Source organism: Balaenoptera borealis (assembly GCF_965194805.1).
Source record: "Balaenoptera borealis genome assembly, chromosome: 21".
NCBI classification, from domain to species: domain Eukaryota; kingdom Metazoa; phylum Chordata; class Mammalia; order Artiodactyla; family Balaenopteridae; genus Balaenoptera; species Balaenoptera borealis.
In genome coordinates, this window is record NC_138880.1 from 6,117,093 (window position 1) to 6,131,145 (window position 14,053).

The window sequence follows — 14,053 nt, forward strand, 5'->3', positions numbered from 1 at the left end:
GTCTGTTTTTGTGCTAGTACCATCCTGTTTTGCTTATTGTGGCTTTGTAGGAAACAAAACATACCGTTTTGATTACTGTAGCTTTGTAGGAAACAGTCATCCCTTGATATCTACAGGGGATTGGTTCTAGGACCCTTAAAGTATACCAAAATCCATGGATATTCAAATCCCTTTTATAAAATGGCATATAACCTACCCACATACTCCCATATACTTTAAATCATCTCTAGATTACTTATAATACCTAATACAATGTAAATGATATGTAAATAGTTGTAAATAAAATGTAAATGCTATGTAAATAGTTGCCAGAATGCAGCAAATTTAAGTTTTGCTTTTCGGAACTTTCTGGATTTTTTTCTGAATATTTTCAATCTAAGGTTGGTCAAATGCATGGATTCAGAACCCACAGATAATATGGAGGACCAGCTGTAATTTGAAATCAAGGAGTGTGATACTTTCAGCTTTGTTCTTCTTTCTCAAGATTGATTTGGCTGTTGGGGATCTTTTGTGCTTTCACACGCATATGGTTTTTATTACTATGGCTTTGTAGTTTACTTTCAAATTCAGAAGCATGATACCTCCAGTTTTTTTTTTTTTTTTTCTTCTCAGAATCACTATTTGGAGTCTTGAGTTTCCACACAAATTTTAGGATTGTTTTCTCTATTACTGTGAGGAATACCTTTGATGTTTTTATGGGGATTATGTTGAATCTGTAGATGGCTTTGGGTACTATAGCCATTTTAACAATATTAATTCTTCCAATCCATGAACATGGCATATCTTTCCATTTCTTCATGTCTTCTTTGATTTCCTTCAGCAAAGTTTTGTGGTTTTCATTATGCAGATCTTTCACTTTCTTGGTTAAAATTATTCCTAAATATTTTATTGTTTTTCATGCTTTTGTGAATGGGATGGTTTTTTTTAAATTTCTCTGTCAGATGCTTCATTATTAATGTAAAGGAACGTGATTGATTTCTGTATGTTGATTTTGTATCTTGCCACTTTACTGAAATCATTGATTAATTCAAACAGTTTTTTGACTGGTTCTTAGAGATTTTCTGTATGTAGGATCATATCATCAGCAAATAACCACAGTTTTACTTCTTCTCTTTTTATTTGGATGACTTTAATTTTTTTTTGTCTTGACCAGTTGCTCTAGCTAGGTCTTCCAGTACTAAACTGAATAGGCATATTGAGAGAGGGCGTTATTGCCGTGTTCTTGATCTTAGGGGAAATGCTTTCAATTTCTCTCCATTAAGTATAATCTTAGTTAGCTGAGAATTTTCAATGAAGAATTAGTGTTGAATATTGCCAAATATTTCTGTGTCTATTGAGCTGATCATACGAATTTTCTGTTTTTATTCTATTATTAATATGATACATTTAATTCATTGGTTTTTGAGTGCTAACCCAGCCATCATGCAGTCCTGAGATTAGCCTCACCTGGGTTATTTAATATATATAAATTTATATGTATATATATAAATTTAAAATTTGCCAATGTTTTGTTCAGGATTATGGCACTTATTTTAACAAGGGAATTGTCTGTAGTTTTATCTTTTCTTGCAATCTTTTCTTCTGGTTTTGGTGTCAGGGTAATTTTGGACTCATAAAATGAGTTGGAACATGCTCCCTTACCCCTACTTTCTGAAAGAATTTGTTTAATATTGGTATTATTCCTATTTATTTATTGTGGAAGAGCACTTAAGAGGAGATTTACCCCCGTAAATCTAAGCCCCTAGAAGTTTTATAGTTTGGATTTTAGTTTTAGGCTTATGACCCATTTGAGTTATTATTTGTGTGTGTGTGTGTGTGTGAGAAAGGTGTAGGGTCAGCGTCTAGAGTCATTATTTTCCTTGTGAATGCCCAGTTGTTCCAACACCATTTATTGATAATTCTCCATTGAGTTGCATTTACTCCATTAACAAAGATTTTGTTATCTCTATGTAGGTCTATTTCTGGGGTCTCCATTTTGTTCTAAGCTCTTTGTCTATTTTTTTGTGCATACTACATTGCCACTATTATAGTTTTTATTAAGTTTTGAAGCTGGGTATTTTTGGTCCTTCAATTTTCCTCCTCTTCTTCCTCTTCCGCCTCTTCTTTTTCTTCTTTCTTCTCTTCCTCAGCATTAGGTTGTCTACTCTGAGTCTTTTGCCTTTCCATATAAACTTTAGAATCAGTTTGACTACGTCCACAAAATAATTGTTGGATTTTTTATTGTAATTGCACCGAATCTCTACATCAACTTGTGAAGAACTGACATTTTAACAATATTTAGTTTTCCTATCCATGAACATGGACTATCTCTCCATTTATTTATACCTTCTTTGATTTTCTTCATCAAGTTTTGTAGTTTTTCTCATATCGATCCTGTAAAATTTTGTTAGGACTATTCCCAAGTACTTCATTGTTTTGGTGCTAATGCAAATGGTATTGTGTTTTTTATTTCAGATTTTTATTTTTCATTGTTGGTATAAAGGAAAACAATTGAGTTTTGTATATTAACCTTGTATCCAGCAACCTTGCTATAATTGCTTATTAGTCACAGGAGGCTTTTATTGTTATTGTTCTTTGGCTAATTATTTGGTATTTTCTTTACACAGGCAGTCATGTAATCTATGGACAAAAATAGTTTTTGTTTCTTTCCCACCTGTATATTTTCACTTCATTTTCTAGTCTTATTGCATTAGCTAGGACTTCCAGTAAGATGCTGAAGGGAGTGGTGAGAGGGGGCATCCTTGCCTTATTTCTTTTTTAGGAGGAAAGCTCATAGTTTCTCACCATAACTGTGATAATAGCCACAGAATTTTTTCTAGATGTTACCAATTGAAGAAGTTCCCTCTATTCCTAGTTTGCTAACATTTGCTAACATTTTGTATAAGTGCGTTTGGATTTTGTCAAGTGCTTTTTCTACAGCAATTGTTATGGTCACTGATTTTTATTCTTCAGCCTGTCAATATGATGGATTATATTAATGGATGTTTGCATAATAAACCAGCCTTGCATACTTGTGATAAATCCCATTTGGTTATAGTATATAATTATTTTTATATATTGTTGGATTCAATTTCCTAATTTTTTGTTGAGGATTTTTGCATCTATGTTTATGAGATCTATTTATTGATTGATCTGTAGATTTATTGATGAGATCTATAGATTTATTGATATGTAATTTTACTTTGTCTGGGCTTGATGTTAGGCTAATACTGACCTCATAGAATGAGTTAGGAAGCATCACATATCAGTGCTGGGAGAGTAATATGGCTGTGATTCCATGGCATAAAGGCAATAGAAGCTCCATGTTTAATGCTTCTCCTGGATTCTGTCCTCAGTGCTTTTTCTATTGACTGATTTTAATTTGTATCCTTTCCATATAATAAACCATAACTGTGAGTATAACAGCTTTCAGTGAGTTCTATGAGTTCTTCCAGTAAATTATAAAACCTGAGGGTGGTTTTGGGAATCCACTGAACTTGAGTTTGGTGAAAGAAATGAGGACAGTCTTGGGGACTGTTCTCTCTAACTTTGCAGTGGGTCTAAAGTCTACCCACCCTTTTTCCCCCCAGCTTTATTGAGGTATGATTAGCAAATAAAAATTGTATAGATTTAAGGTGTACAGTTATACAGTGTGGTGTTTTCATATATGTACACATTGTGAGATGATTCTTGCATCAAACCAGTTAACATATACATCATCTCACACAGTTATCATTTTTTTGGTTTGGTGAAAATACTTCTACTTCTTAGCAAATTTCAAGTATGCAATACAGTATTGTTAACTATAGTCATCAAGCTGTACATTAGATCCTGAGAAATAACTCATCTCATAAATGAAAGTTTGTACCCTTTGATCAGTGTCTCCCCTTTCCTCTCACCTTTCAGGCACTGGTAACTACCATTCTACACTCTGTTCTATTGTTCAGTTTCTTTAAAAAGTTATTTTATATGTTTTGCCCAGTTTTCTAGTTGGATAAGAATTAGTAAGGTGCCAGTTACTCTGTTGTGACCTGAAGTAAAAATGGCACCTTAGTATTGTAATTGTTTAGAGATGCAAAAGTCTATGAATGTTGACAGCATGCATATTGTTACCCCGCAAATAAAAAAATAAGCCCTGTAGCACAGCTCCTGACAAAGTTTATATCACTTCCATGATGTATTTTTACTTGTGCCTTCCACTCATTTATAGCAATGTGGACCTGATAGCTGTTGTAATCCTCAAACTTGTGTGCTGAAACCAAATACACAATGTGATAGAGGATCATGCTGCAACAACTGTCAAGTAAGATTTTAGTTTATTACTATCTTCTAAGTATATAATGAATTATGTCTTGGATACTTTAGAATACATAGACACTTAGCTGTAAGTAAAAATAAATGACCTTTCATGTAAAGAAAAAAATACTAAATTCAGGGTGATGTTTCTGATTTTATGAATTATAGTTGGATGTTGAGGCCTCCTTATAATGCCATTATTCTCCCTAACGATGCTATTGTTTTTAAGCCTTGACTGAGAGCTATTACAGAATTTTTTGATACAGAAGATCGCCATTAAAAGGGACTGTTTTCATGTATTTTATCCAATATTTATATTTTTGTGAATAAAAATTATGTTTTAGGTTGTGATGGGTATCTGTAAGTATGTAACTGAAAGATACGGCAATTTCCCATAAATGCATAAATAATGAAACTCACTAGATGTAACACTTTCCAAATGCTCCATGTTAGCACAAAATTTAAACTAGGAATTTGTTATACAAAGATCATTTGACTTAAATGTCACATTTTAGCTTATATGGTGAAGATGTTGATTCCTGTCCCCTGTTTTACTTTTCAGCTCTTCCAAAATATATGTGACAGATTCGTCACGAGAACCCCTCTATTGAACAATCTGCCACTGTTCTGTGTTCTTCACTATCCTTTGACTGATGCGGTTTTATGTTATTTTTCTCCTAGAATCTTGTCGTGGTTAATTCTTACCTCCGTAATCTTTTTAGTGTAAACTGGAAGTCATCAATTAAGAAATATAGCATAAATGCCCAGTTAAGATTCTTTATATAAAATTTCAGGGCTTCCCTGGTGGCGCAGTGGTTGAGAATCTGCCTGCCAATGCAGGGGACACGGGTTCGAGCCCTGGTCTGGGAATATCCCAGATGCCGCGGAGCAACTAGGCCCGTAAGCCACAATTACTGAGCCTGCGCATCTGGAGCCTGTGCTCTGCAACAAGAGAGGCCACGACAGTGAGAGGCCCGCGCACCGCGATGAAGAGTGGCCCCCACTTGCCGCAACTAGAGAAAGCCCTCGCACAGAAACGAAGACCCAACAAAGCCATAAATAAATAAATAAATAAATAAATAAATAAATTTCAGAATAATATACATGAAAGTGTTAATTAACCATAGGATAATTCAGGAGAAAAATTACAGCTGGATTCCTTCTTTTCTAAGACTTCAGTAGTTGACCTGCCTCTTTTAATCACTCTTTGATTTCCCACTGTTCATTCTCAGTTATTTAGGTTTCACATTTTCACAGAATTACAGATATTCCATACTTAAAAACTGTGGTTTCAATAAGTATACTTTATTTGGAAATTACCTAAATTTCATAATTTTTGCCCCAAAGGAATAATTATCCCAAGCTAAAAACTACTATTCCTCCCTTCTACCAAAGCACAAACAAAACTTGGGCTCTCATTGTATCATATTTGTGTTATCCTTTTCCTTGTACATATGTCTTATTTCCTGTTTTGGTTGATAACATTCAATTTTTTTCAATATGATTATCATAATGCTTTATAACAAGAAAACAGAGACATTAATGAATAAGTACATCATCAAACTATAAATAGAATTAGAGCAATTTTAAAATAAATATTGATGAACACAATAATCTTATATATAATGCTTTAATTTTTATGTTTTAATTTCTATTAGTTTATGCAAGCAGGTGCTGTATGTAGGCCCATTGCGCATCCTGAATGTGATGTTCCTGAGGTTTGTAATGGAAGCTCAGGAAGCTGTCCGGCTGATATAACTATACACAATGGACACAAATGTAAAGGAGGAGAAGCTTTTTGTTTTGATGGAGGCTGCCAAGATCTTGATGCACGTTGTGAGAGCATATATGGAAAAGGTATTGTATTGTAATATCTATGTAGTTGGTGCTCAGTATTTTTATTAACATTACCAAGACAATGGGCAATTATATATATTTAAATTCTTTATTCTGTTTAACTCTCTATTTTTATTTTTTTTGAGCTTATTAAGGTATAAATGAGAAAAATATGTTTAAGGTGTACAACGTAATGTTTTGATATACATATACATTGTGAAATAATTGCCACAGTCATCTACTTAACATATTCATTGCATATATATACCCAGGAATAGGCTTACTGGATCATAAGGCAGTGCATTTAAATTTTTGAGAAGGCTGTCTACTGTTTTCCATAATGGCTGTACCAATTTTCATTCCCACCAACAGTATATAAAAGTTTCCTTTTCTCCACATCCTTGTTAATACTTACTATCTTTTTCTTTTTGATAACAGCTATCCTAAAAGCTGTGAGTTGTGGTTTTGATTTGCATTTCCCTGATGATTAGTAATGTTGAGCTCCTTTTCACATATCTGATGGTCATTTGTATGTCTTTTATTTCAAGAAATGTCCATTTAGGTCCTGTGCTATTTTTAGATCTCATTATTTGTCTTTTTTATTGAGCTGTATGAGTAACATATATTTTGGAGATTAATCCCTTATCAGATATATGGTTTACTAATATTTTCTTCCATTCTGTAGGTTTCATTTTTGCTTTTTTGATTGTTTCCTTTGCTGAGAAGTTTTTTAGTTTTATGCAGTCCCACTTATCTACTATTGCCCAGATTAGTGTCCAAGAGCTTTCTCCCTATGTCTTCTTCTAGTAGATTTATAGTTTCAGGTAAGTTTAAGTCTCCTCAACCACCCGCTTTATTGAGATACAATTGACATATAACATTGTGTAAGTTTTAGTTGTCCAACGTATTGATTTGGTACTTTTATATATTTCAGAATCATTACCTCCATAGTGTTAGCTAAACTTCCGTTATGTCACATAATTACCATTTCTTTTTCATGGTGAGAACATTTAAGATCTACTCTCTTAGCAACTTCCAAGTATATAATATGGTATTATTAAGTATAAACATCATGCTGTGCATTAGATTCCAAGAGCTTATTCATCTTATAACTGGGAGTTTGTAACCTTTGATGAACATCTCCCCATTCTTCCCACCTTGCAGCCTGTGCTAACTATTGCTCTACTCTTTGTTTCTCTGAGTTCAATTAGATTCCACGTATAAGTGATATCATATTGTTTTTCCCCGTATGACTTACTTCACTTAGCATAATGCCTACAAGCTTTATCCATGTTGTTGCAAATGGGAGGATTTCCTTCTTTCTCATGACTGAATAATATTCGTATCTCATATTTTCTTTGCCCATTCATCCTATCAGGAAGGGGAAAGTTTCCCATCCCCCTTACCTTCTCTGGTTCTTCCGCCAGGTCAAATAATTAAAATGACATAAGAGGGCTTAACTGGAGAAATAAAATTTTAATTCATACATATGAGATCTCCACATACATGAGAGAGTCAGAGATCCCACATACATAAGAGGTTCAGAGACAGAAAGGTCAAATGAGTTGTATATGACATCCTGAGCTAAGGAATGGGATAGGGGCCTGGGGCTTTCAAGGACAGCAGGGTCATTCACAAGACAATAAGAAGAGCAGATGTTTGGTAATTAGATATTTGCCCTGTCATACAGATAGGGCCAGTTAGATAGAATTTTTTTTTTTTTATAAAATACAGTCAAATTTTTAAAAAATTATTATTTTTAATTAATTAATTAAGTTTTGGCTGTGTTGGGTCTTCATTGCTGTGCGAGCGGGCTTTCTCTAGTTGTGGAGAGCTGGGGCTACTCTTTGTTGTGGTGCGTGAGCTTCTCATTGCAGTGACTTCTCCTGTTGCAGAGCATGGACTCTAGGTGCGCGGGCTTCAGTAGTTGGGGCTCGTGTGCTCTAGAGCACAGGCTCAGTAGTTGTGGCTCACGGGCTTAGTTGCTCTGCGGCATGTGGGATCTTCCCGGACCAAGGATCGAACCTGTGTCCCCTGCATTGGCAGGCGGATTCTTAACCACTGCACCACCAGAGAAGCCCTGAGATAGAATTTATCTCTGATAATAACTCTTTTTCTGGGAAAAATCCCTAATTTAAATTATTCTAGGTAGCTAAGGGAAGGGTAGTAGTTTCTCTTGAGCCTGCAGGGTCTCAATTGCCTTTAGCTCAAAATAATCCACATGCCAAAGTGGTACATCATGGGGAGGCTTGTTCTGACCCCTACAATCCAGCAGAGTTTTAGGTTGTTTCCGTATCTTGCCTATTGTGAATAATGCTGCAGTGAACATGGGTGTACAGATATCTCTCTGAGATCCTGTTTTCATTTCCTTTGGATATGAAGTGGACTGAAAGTGGAATTGCAGGATCATAGGCTAGTTCTATTTTTAACTTTCTGAGTAATCTCCATACTGTTATTCATAGTGGCTGCACCAATTTACATTCCCACCAACAGTCCACAAACGTTCTATTTCCCCCACATCCTCACCAACATTTGTTATCTCTTGACTTTTTGATGAAAGCCATTCTAACAGGTGTGAGGTAATATCACATGCTGGTTTTGACTTGCATTTCCCTAATGATTAGTGATGTTGAACACCTTGTCATGTACCTGTTGGCCATTTGTATGTCCTCTTTGAAAATAGTCTATTCAGTTACTTTGCCCATTTTACAATACGATTCTTTTTTGGATATTGACTTCCACTTCTTTATATATTTTGGAGATGGTTTTAGCCAGGTATATAATTTAAAAATATTTTCTCCCATTCCATAGGTCACCTTTACATTTTTTTGATTGTTTCTTTTGCTGTGCAAAACCTTCTTAGCTTGGTGAAGACCCACTTTTTATTTTTCTGCCTTTATTGCTAGTGCTCTTGGTGTCGACCCACTTTTTATTTTTCTGCCTTTATTGCTAGTGCTCTTGGTGTCATATCCAAAAAGTTGTTACCAGGACCAGTGTTAAGGGGATTTTCCCGTGTCTTCTTCTGGGTGTTTTATGGTTTCTGATTTACATCTAAGTCTTTATGAGTTCATTTTTTTTGATCCATGAACACAGACTATCTTTGCTTTTGTTTTTGTCTTCTCACAGTTCTTTCGTGAAAGTCTTGTAGTTTTCAGGCTATACATCTCTTAACTTCGTTAAATTTATTCCAAAGTATCGTATTGATTTTGATGCTACTGGGAATGGTATTTTAAAATTTTTTCAGTTGTTTTGTTGTTAGTGTACAGAAATTCAACTGATTTCCATATGTTGATTTTCTATCCTGCAACTTCACTGAATTTGTTGATTAGTTCTGGCAGCTTTTTGGTGGAACATTCAGGATTTTTTCTATATGAGATTATATTGTCTGTAAACAAAGACAATTTTACTTCTTCTTTTCCAATTTGGATGCCTTTTATTTCTTTTTCTTCCCTAACTACTCTTGCTACAAATTCCAGTACTAGTTGAATAGGAGTGGTGAGAATGAGCACCCTTAGGTTGTTCCCAGTGTCAGAGGAAAAGCTTTTAACTTTTTACCATTGAGTATGATGTTGGCCGTGGGTTTATTATATATGGCCTCTATTGTGTTAATGTCTGTTTCTTCTAAACTTAATTTGTTGATCATTTCTGTCATGAATGGATGTTGTATTTTATCAAATGCCTTTTCTGCATCTATTGAGAGGATCATATGATTTTTTTATCTTTCATTCTATTAATGTGGTATATCACATTTATTGAGTTGCATATATTGAACCATCCTTGCATTCAGGGATAAAAGCTGTTTTACCCCATGATGTTTGACCCTTTTTATGTTCTGTTGAATTTGGTTTGTCAGCATTTTGTTGAGAATTTTTGTATCTGTATTTATCTGGGATATTGCTCTGTAGTTTTCTTGTATGTTCTTATGGGGCTTTGGTATCTGGGTAAAGCTGGCCTTGTAGGATGGTATTGGAAGTGTTCCATTTTCTTCAGTTTTTTGGAAGAGTTTGAGAAGAATTGGCACTAATTCTTTAAATGTTTGGTATAGTTCACCAGGAAAATCATCTGACTTGGGCTTTTTTGTATTGAGAGGTTTTTGATTACTGATTCATTCTCCTTACTACTAATTAGTCTGTTCTGATTTTCTATTTCTTCAAGATTTAGTCTTGGTCAGTTGTATGTTTTGGGGATTTTATTCATTTTTTTCTGGGTTATCTAATTTGTTGGTGTATAATTGTTTGTAATAGTCTATAACAATCCTTTGTGTTTTTTTAATGTATACATTTCCATATATTGGTAAGTTCACCAACTGTTATTAATTTCCAGTTTCATACCATTGTTTTTGGAAAAGATATTTTCTATGACTTCAATCTTCTTAAATTTACTAAGACTTGTTTTATGCTGTATCGTAAGATTTACCCTGGAGAATGTTCCATGTGTGCTTGAGAAGAATGTGTGTTAAGCTGTGGTTGAGTGGAATATTCTGTATGTCTGTTAGGTTTTTGTTTATGGTTACCATGAGCCTTACATAAAACATCTTATATATGTAACAGTTTATTTTATGCTGTTAATAATTTAACTTTGACCGCAAGCAAAACTGTACTCCTTTTCTCACCTCCTTTTATGTTTTTTATGTCACAATTTACATGTTCTTGCAGTCTGTATTCATTAAGAAATTACTGTAGGTATTGCTATTTTTAACACTGCTGTTCTTTAAACTTATACTAGAGTTATATATACTATAGTTAATATGCCACCATATCACAGTTTTAGAGTATTATGAATTTGACCATATTGTTGGCCTTTAGCACTGTGTCGTATAGTTTTGTTTTCATGTTACTGATTAGCTCCTTTCATTTCAGCCTGATGAACTCCTTTCAGCATTTCTTGTAAGGCAGGTTTAGTGGCGATCAATTTCCTTAGGTTTTATGTATTAGAGAAAGTCTTTATCTTACCATAATTTCTGAAGGACAACTTTGCTGGGTAGAATGTTCTTGGTTGGCAGTTTGTTTCTTCCAGAACTTCGAATATATCATCCTGTTCTTTGCTGGCCTGCAAGGTCTCTGCTGAGAAATCTGCTAATAGCCTATGGGTGTTCTGTTTTATGAGACAAAATTTTTCTCGTGCTGCTTAAAAATTCTCTTTGTCTTGATTTTAAATAGTTTTGTTATAGTGTGCCTTGGAGAAGCTCATTTTGGGATGAAATTTTGGGGCACTCTATGAACTTCATGAACTTGAATATACAAATCTCTCCACAGATTTGAGATGTTCTCAGCCATTATTTCCTTTTCATAAATTGAGGTATAGTTAATTTACAATATTGTATTAGTTTCAAGTGCACAACAAAGTGATTCAGTGATACATATATATTCTTTTACAGATTCTTTTCCATTATAGGTTATTACAAGGTATTGAATATAGTTCCCTGTGCTATACAGTAGATTCTTGTCGTTTACCTGTTTTACATATAGTAGTGTATATTTGTTAATCCCCAAATCCTACTTCATCTCCCCCTGCTCACTATTCCCGTTGGTAACCATAAGTTTGTTTTCTATGTCTTTGAGTCTATTTCTTTTTGTAAATAACTTCATTTGTATCCTTTTTTTAGATTCCACATATAAGTGATATCATGTGATATTTGTCTTGTCTGATTTACTTCACTTAATATGATAATCTCTAGGTCCACCCATGTTGCTGCCAATAGCATTATTTCATTTTTTATGGCTGAGGAATATTCTAGTGTGTGTGTGTATGTGTGTGTATTTGTGTGTGTGTGTATTTGTGTGTGTGTGTATATGTCACATCTTCTTTATCCATTCATCTGTTGATGGACATTTAGGGGTTGCTTCCATGTCTTGGCTATTATAAATAGTGCTGCTGTGAACATTAGGGTGCATATGAACATTAGGATGCATTTTGAATTTTGGTTTTCTCCAGATATATGCCCAGGAGTGGGATTGCAGGATCATATGGTCACTCTATTTTTACTTTTGTATGGAGCCTCCATACTGTTCTCCGTAGTGGCTGCACCAATTTACATTCCTACCAAGAGTGTAGGAGGGTTCTCTTTTCTCCACACCCTCTCCAGCATTTATTATTTGAAGACTTTTTAATGATGGCCATTCTGACTGGTGTGAGGTGATACCCCATTGCACTTTTGATTTGCATTTCTCTAATATTTAGCAATGTTGAGCAGCCTTTCATGTGGCTGTTGGCCAACTGTATGTCTTCTTTGGAGAAATGTCTATTTAGGACTTCTGCCCATTTTTTAATTGGGTTGTTTTCTTTTTTTAATATTAAGGTGTATGAGCTGTTTGTGTATTTTGGAAATTAAGCCCTTGTCTGTGGCATCATTTGCAAACATTTTCTCCCATTATGTTGGTTGTCTTTTCATTTTGTTTATGGTTTCCTTTGCTGTGCAAAAGCTTTTAAGTTTAATTAGGTCCCATTTGTTTATTTTTGTTTTTATTTCCATTACTCTAGGAGATGGATCTGAAAAGACATTGTTTTGATTTATGTCAAAGAGTGTTGCGCCTATGTTTTCCTCTAGGAGTTTCATAGTATCTGGTCTTACATTTAGGTCTTTAATCCATTTTGAGTATATTTTTGTATATGGTGTTAGAGAATGTTCTAATTTTATTCTTTTACATGTAGCTGTCAAGTTTTTCAATAAGCACCACTTATTGAAGAGACTGTGTTTTTTCTTGCCTCCTTTGTTGTAGATTAATTGACCATAGAGGAGTGAGTTTATTTCTGAGCTCTCTATCCTGTTCCAGTGATCTATATTTCTGTTTTTATGCCAGTACCATACTATTTTGATTACTGTAGCTTTGTAGTATAGTCTGAAGCCAGGGAGCTGGATTCCTCCATCTGCGTTCTTCTTTCTCAAGATTGTTGAGGCTGTTCTGGGTCTTCTGTGTTTCCATACAAATTAAAAAAAATTTTCTTCTAGTTCTTTGAAAAATGCCATTGGTATTTTGATAGGGATTGCATTGAATTTATAGATTGCCTTAGGTAGAATGGTCATTTTAACAGTATTGATTCTTCCAATCCATATCATTCCATCTGTTTGTGTCATCTTCAGTTTTGTTCACCAGCATCTTATAGTTTTCTGAGTACAGGTCTTTTGCCTCCTTAGGTAGGTTTATTCCTAGGTTCTTTTTTTTTTTTTTTTTGATGTGATGGGAAATGGGATTGATTCCTTAATTTCTCTTTCTGATAGTTTGTTGTTAGTATATATACATGCAACAGCTTTCTGTATATTATTTTTGTATCCAGCAACTTTACCAAATTCATTGATGAACTCTAGGAGTTTGTTGGTAGTCTCTTTAGGATTTTCTATGTGTCGTATCATGTCATCTGCAAACAGTGACAGTTTTACTTCTTTTCCAATTTGGATTCCTTTTATTTCTTTTTCTTGTCTGATTGCTGTGGCTAAGACTTCCAAAACTATGTTGAATATAAGTGGTGAGAGTGGGCATCCTTGTCTTATTTCTGATCTTAGATGGAATGCTTTCAGCTTTTCACTGTTGAGTATGATGTTAGCTATGTGTTTGTCATACGTGGCCTTTATTATGTTGAGGTGTGTTCCATCTGTGCCCACTTTCTGAAGAGTTTTTATCATAAATGGATGTTCAGTTTTATTAAAAGCTTTTTCTGCATCTATTGAGATGATCATATGGTTTTTATTTTTCAACTTGTTAATATAGTGTATCACATTGATTGAATTGCAGATATTGAAAAATCCTTGCATCCCTGGGCTAAATCCCACTTGATCATGGTGTATGATCCTTTTAATGCATTTCTGGAGTCAGTTTGCTAGTATTTTGTTAAGGATTTTTACATCTATGTTTGTCTTGGCAGATGATCGATAATTAGTGCTTGATTATTAATCTGTCTTCATTTTTAGATGGTTCTTGTTCTTACATCTACTAGATATCTCATT

General features: G+C 34.3%; 1 protein-coding gene across 1 annotated transcript in view; it reads left to right on the forward strand.

Moving 5' to 3' along the window:
• Positions 1-14,053, forward strand: part of ADAM32 (ADAM metallopeptidase domain 32) — a 203,511-nt gene that overhangs the window by 109,466 nt on the left and 79,992 nt on the right. The window contains exons 13-14 of the mRNA XM_082374769.1: positions 4,190-4,282; positions 5,934-6,132. Coding sequence (XP_082230895.1) covers positions 4,190-4,282; positions 5,934-6,132 — 292 coding nt within the window. The remainder of the gene's footprint in view (positions 1-4,189; positions 4,283-5,933; positions 6,133-14,053) is intronic.